The sequence below is a fragment of the Phragmites australis genome, chromosome 18 (assembly GCF_958298935.1).
Source record: "Phragmites australis chromosome 18, lpPhrAust1.1, whole genome shotgun sequence".
NCBI lineage: Eukaryota > Viridiplantae > Streptophyta > Magnoliopsida > Poales > Poaceae > Phragmites > Phragmites australis.
In genome coordinates this window covers 2213153-2219643 of record NC_084938.1, presented here as the reverse complement: position 1 = coordinate 2219643, position 6491 = coordinate 2213153, and the positions used below count along the sequence as shown (strand labels likewise).

At 47.2% G+C, this 6491-nt stretch overlaps 1 protein-coding gene across 1 annotated transcript; it reads left to right on the top strand.

The window, feature by feature from the left end:
- The first annotated feature begins 1892 nt into the window (after positions 1-1892).
- On the top strand, positions 1893-3723 carry LOC133899087 (tryptophan decarboxylase 1-like). Its single transcript, XM_062340014.1, has one exon. It carries the CDS (start codon positions 2037-2039, stop codon positions 3576-3578), a length of 1542 nt encoding a protein of 513 aa, XP_062195998.1. The 5' UTR covers positions 1893-2036; the 3' UTR covers positions 3579-3723.
- The last annotated feature ends 2768 nt before the right edge of the window (positions 3724-6491 follow it).

The window sequence follows — 6491 nt, the reverse complement described above, 5'->3', positions numbered from 1 at the left end:
GCTCATAATATGTGATTTCAGGCTACCTAGGTCATTAGGTACCTCACCTGAACTCTCTATGTGTTGTCGCTTTTGAATTGTTACGAGCCTTCCGTGCAAAATTATAGGACATTCTCCATAATAAATATGGAAAGTCATATCGTATCTGCTAAACAAAGGTACATGTAATAAAGTAACTACTTAGATGTATATACGATACATAAATAATTACGCTCCTCGATAAATAATAAATAAATTAACAATACAAATTAAATAGTACAATACTTAGTAATACTAAATATTTAATTAATTAACAATTCTAATTAAATATTCAATATTGAATTCAAATAAAATAATTAGTAATTAATATTGAATTAAAATATTAATTAATAGGCTTACACCACTATTCATCCATCATTCACATCACATCACGTCCCTAACCACTTCTTTGCCCATGCAACTGTTTGGTGCACACCACTATTTTAATGAATTGAATTAAAATACTAATTAAACAAGTGCACACCACTATTAATTAAAAAAATTGATTTGATAATTTTTCGGTGCATTGTGATTTTAATCGAATCATTGTGTCCAACCTAAGTTTTTTTATTCTTTCTGAAATTTTTATTTTTTTCGTTTTTCTTTCCTTTTCTCTCTTTTCTCTCATTGCACCACCACCCTACTTACAGCTATAGAGAGCATGCATGTACTAGGCCATCACCCTATACCACCGCTAGCACAAAGTGTTACCACTAGACCATCATGTTACTAAAATAATTAAATAATCTAATTACACTAACTATAATTATTATTATACAATCTACTTAATTTGACTAAGCATATAATTACTATTATACAAATTCATGTTAATTACTATTACACAGACTAAGCAAATAATTAGATTCATATAATTAAACTAAGAAAATAATTAAACAAATGTAATTGAACCGATTAAACAATCTACTTACTCTAATTACTATTATTACTGCAAGTATTAATTAAATACATAATTTAAGTACTTATTGTAACTCGTGTTGCTGCTCATCCTCGCCTCGGGTTGATTCTCCTCTCCTCGCGCTGTTGCTAGTCCTTACCTCATGTTGCTTCTCCTCTTCTCGCGCTGCTTCTCCTTGGCTCATGTTGGTGCTTATCTCCTCTCTTCTCATGCAGCGGCTTCTTACCATCCCGCTCTCATCTTATAGCAAATCACGACAGCGCGGGGGCTAAAGCCACGGGGACAGCTGCGCATGGGCTGAAAAATCAACAAAAGCGAAAGCAGGGACAACAGCGCATGGGAGATGCACCGAAAGCATGAGATGACGTGATGTGAATGGACGTGAGCACCATGCCCAACCTATATTCGACACCAGAGGTGCCGAATACGGTATTGTTCACTGTATTCGGCATCTGAAATAGAGTGTTTTTTCATCTAAGGTGTCAAATACGATTCACAGTACCGTATTTGACACCTCAAGTATTGAATACATGCAGACCTATCTTTTTCGGTGTCTCAAGCACCGGAATCGATTTTTCGGTGTTTGAAGTGCTAAATACAGATACTAAATTTACAAATATACTGTTATATTATCTATTTTGATAAATACGATAGTATATGTTATCTATTTTTCGATTTTTGCCTACGAAGAACAATACAAATTCATTTCCGAGTTCATTGCAATATGGAATCTCTGTCTACAACTTCTCCTTGCAATAGTTTCTGGCCATGGCGATGAGACGGCGACGACGACACCACCACGCGCGCGCGTGTACGTACGGCCAGCCCCACTTACCCCGTCGTCCCGTCTCCTTTACCAATTAAACGCCCATCACGCCACGCCGCTTCCCAGCTGCTCTGCGCTCCTCCACTCCGTCGCTATATAAACCCCCCCACACCACCGCATCACACCACACACCTCCCAGCCTGCGAGACTCACCATTTGAGATAGATCTCCAGCTGCCTCTTCTTGCTCACAACTCGATCAAGCTCAAGCTAGCTTGCTTCCGAGCAATCTTGGAACTGACCCACTAGCTCATTAACGATCAATCGATCGACTGAAATGGGGAGCCTCGACACCAACCCTACCGCCTTCGCCGCGTTCGCCGCTGACGTCGACGGCTTCCAGCCTCTCAACGCCGACGACGTCCGCTCATACCTCCACAAGTCTGTCGACTTCATCTACGACTACTACAAGTCCGTCGAGTCCCTGCCCGTCCTCCCGGGTGTCGAGCCGGGTTACCTGCTCCGCCTGCTCCAGTCGGCGCCGCCCAACTCCTCCGCGCCCTTCGACATCGCCATGAAGGAGCTCCGCGAGGCCGTCGTGCCGGGCATGACGCACTGGGCTAGCCCCAACTTCTTCGCGTTTTTCCCTTCGACCAACAGCGCGGCGGCCCTCTCCGGAGAGCTCATTGCCTCCGCAATGAACACCGTGGGCTTCACGTGGCAGGCGTCCCCCGCGGCCACGGAGCTCGAGGTGCTCGCGCTCGACTGGCTCGCGCAGCTCCTGTGCCTGCCCACGAGCTTCATGAACCGCACCAGCGCTGGACGCGGCACCGGCGGTGGTGTCATCCTCGGCACGACCAGCGAGGCAATGCTGGTCACGCTCGTCTCCGCGCGTGATGCAGCCCTGCGCAGGAGCGGGTCCAATGGCGTGGCTGGGATCACGCGGCTGACCGTGTATGCCGCCGACCAGACGCACTCCACGTTCTTCAAGGCATGCCGCCTCGCCGGCTTCGACCCTGCCAACATCAAGTCGATCACCACCAGTCCGGAGACTGACTATGCGCTCGACCCGGCGAAGCTTCTCAAGATCATGCAGGCTGACGTTGACGCCGGCCTCGTGCCAACCTACATCTGCGTCACGGTCGGCACCACGTCGTCCAACGCGGTAGACCCAGTAGGCGCCGTCGCTGACGTTGCCCGCAGGTTCAATGCGTGGGTCCACGTCGACGCAGCCTACGCAGGCAGCGCCTGCATCTGCCCGGAGTTCCGGCACCACCTGGACGGTGTCGAGCGCGTGGACTCCATCAGCATGAGCCCGCACAAGTGGCTCATGACGTGCCTGGACTGCACCTGCCTGTGGGTGCGCGACACGCACCGGCTCACCGACTCGCTGGAGACCAACCCGGAGTACCTCAAGAACGACGCCAGCGAGGCCGGCACCGTCACCGACCTCAAGGACATGCAGGTCGGCGTCGGCCGCCGCTTCCGCGGGCTCAAGCTCTGGATGGTCATGCGCACCTACGGCTCCGCCAAGCTCCAGGAGCACATCCGGAGCGATGTCGCCATGGCCAAGATGTTTGAGGAGTCCGTGCGAGCCGACGACCGGTTCGAGGTCGTGGTGCCGAGGAACTTCGCGCTCGTCTGCTTCAGGATCAAGCCCCGCGGCGCCATGACAGAGGAGGAGGCCGACAAAGCCAACCACGAGCTCATGGAGTGCCTGAACCGAACCGGGAAGGCGTACCTGGCGCACACGATGGTCGGCGGTAAGTTCGTGCTGCGGTTCGCGGTGGGGTCGTCTCTGCAGGAGGAGAGGCACGTGCGAAGCGCGTGGGAGCTCATCAAGAAGACGACCACCGAGATCTTCAAGGGAGAGATGTAGAGTATTACTACTATTGATTTATTCTTATAGATGTTTTATTAATTGTTGTTGTGCCGAAAGGTGGTGTTGAATAAGAATAAAGCCTTTCCGTGGTGCATGCATATGAATATGAATAACAGGATTGGAGTGTTCATTATTTTTCTGCTCTTGTCTGGCTCTCCGAGTTTTATATACGTTCGACTCATTGGGCTTAGGTACCTACCTGAGATTTTTGTCACAAACTTTTGGCTTCCAAATCTTTTATGATGATCGATATAGCAAATTAAACAGGGCCTACCCACCTCAGTGAATACCCAAATGTCAAATATCATGAATAAATATGGATGGATCAATATTCTCAACCAGTTTTGTGTCAATTAAATCTGAAAACCATAGACTAAAAAGCTGGTATATAAGTCCCAAAAAAGCCAGACTAAGTTAGAGCTTTATGGCATGAATTTAACGATAGGGCATGTCTTCTACCGGTATGAATTAGTTATTCTAGCAAACATTTTTCCTTTCAAAAAAATTATTCTACCAAACATTTGCACATGTATGAATTAGCCAACGATTTTTTTTTACAGGTATGTATGAATTTAACGGTAGGGCATGTCTCTTCTACCAGTATGTATGTTTGTTTTACAACTAAGAGTATGTCTCTAAGTGATACAGGGGACTCCGAGCCGTCTCATTAATTTTTTTTGAAAGAACGGCAAGAGCATTGCCTAGTTTTTTTATTAAAAAAGATAATTAACTCAGTTTATAAAGGAAATCACAACCACACGGTTGATTTAAGGGACAACCGGCAGAAAACCCTCTGCATGATAAACAAACTCCACCGAAGCAATAGCCCACAAGGGCACACTATAGCCACTTGGACACTACAACTGGTCGATTACACCATAAGATAATATTGCCAAGCATGACTGCAACTACGACTTCCTACGATGATCCATAGCAACTGCCTCAACCACCAACTCCACCGCGAGGGAGTAGCTATGCACTGCGTAATCGTTGCCGAAGGGGAGGAGCATAGGCTGCATGAGGAGACAAGAAAGAGCAAAGGGCAGCACCATAGAGCACCGGGAAGCACCAATGAGGCGACCAATTGAGGAGCTTGAGATGTCCCCAAACAGCGGTCAGGAGACAACCATGGACCCCTGAGATCCGAACTGAGCGGAGGTTGAAGACACCTCCAACGCCTGGAAAGCCCAGATCCAGGCATGCAAGTGAATGAAACCGCAACTAACAATGCCCCATGCTACCTCGGTACGACGACGCAGACTCTGGCGGGTGCAGGTTTATTGGGGGGGGGGGGGGGCAACAGCCTGACCAAAGGCAGAGCCAAGCAGGAGACCAACCAGGCTACGGTCCACACACCCGCAGCCCACCGCCAGCAACCGAAGAGCCGCGCATCAGCCTGCATGCCCACAGCCCACCGCCGGAATCGAACGGACAACATACATGCGGGCAAGAGGCGAGCATACGCATGGGCATGCCACCACGTGGATCCAGCTGAGAAGTGGTAGATAAGGTGATCTACAGTGCGGACCCGGCTGGAGCAAGTGCAACGCATGTCAGGGGTAGGGGGAAGAGGGGCTGATAGAGGGAGGGGGTGGCCGCTGCCACAGCCAGCTGGCCTTGACGGCAACCAAGCTTGATTTGCCGGGGGGACTAGTGGCAACGGTGGGATCCGCCGAGTCGCCTCATGAGAGAGACGACTCAAGATTGGTTCTTTCTGTCTTATTTATTTTAGATCCATGAACACTTGCATCTTCATCTTGAGGCCATATCACTAAGCCCATCCAATATTTCTACCTATTAACGTCTTGCAAAGAAAAATAGAGCCACAACGTGAATCTTGATGGACGGAGCCTACTACAAAGAATGCAAAAGATGTAGCTAGGATTTAAACACACGCCACACTTGCTTAGACCCGTATACAAGAAATATATACGGCAAACACATTAAAGCTTGAGCACACAATCTAAGAGGTAAGATATAGGCAAAACAATACATTAGGGTGAATATAGTTTCTACAAGAAATGTCTATATCTATTGATCGGTCCCACTAACTAACACTAAATATTATAAAAGTTTATATTTAAATTAGTATCTAAAGAATATGAAAGATTAACACATTGCATTGGAAGTGGGCTTAATGCACACTAGCCGTATCTTGCAAAGAGACAAGCGAATATTTATTGCCGTAAGAACGAAAGAGTCACGCAAACAACACACGTACGTGTCGGGACAGTGTTGCCCTGACCTTGCTATGTGTCAAATTTCTCTCGTGTCTTCTGCCTCGGTGACAAGTCGATCACGTTTGCTAATCTATGTACTAACGTCAATGCAGCCAGTCAAGCTTTGCACAAGAATTTACGGTGTCCTCTCCTGACCGGTCGATCGAGGCTTGCTTGTTTTGCTGCCTGCGCACGTCACTAATGACAGGAGAGGGAGAGAGCGAGAGATCGAGAGAGTCAAATTTCAAGCCATATATTTCCGATGATGTTTTACACGAAACCGACTGCGGCCACCTACCTTGAACATTCTCATTCTTTGAAAAAAACACTAACATTTTAACGTGTATTTATTTAGAGCACATGTTTGCTCATTAAAATTGGCGTGTTAGGTGCACGACTTGGGCACCTGAAATCGATTTATTTAGCAACAGGATCGATCCTTCGCTTTCAGTACTTGGTAGATGGATGGCAAGAACGGTCGCGGCGTTGAACGAGTTAATCACAAATTTTTATTTACGCTTGTTGCTGTCAAAAGTAGGTAGTTAAATTAACCGCCCCTTTGAACGGTCACCGAAAGACTTAGCTTGTAAATATGTATACTAGTATGAAATCTTTGTTAGTTTTATTGGAGACTGCGAGTCTACAAGCTGATACACACGCATGCACACCACACTAACACATCCACCGGCGT

What these genes read in the sequence shown, in the direction of transcription:
- LOC133899087 (XM_062340014.1), top strand. Translation starts at nt 2,037, where the DNA reads ATGGGGAGCCTCGACACCAACCCTACCGCCTTCGCCGCGTTCGCCGCT.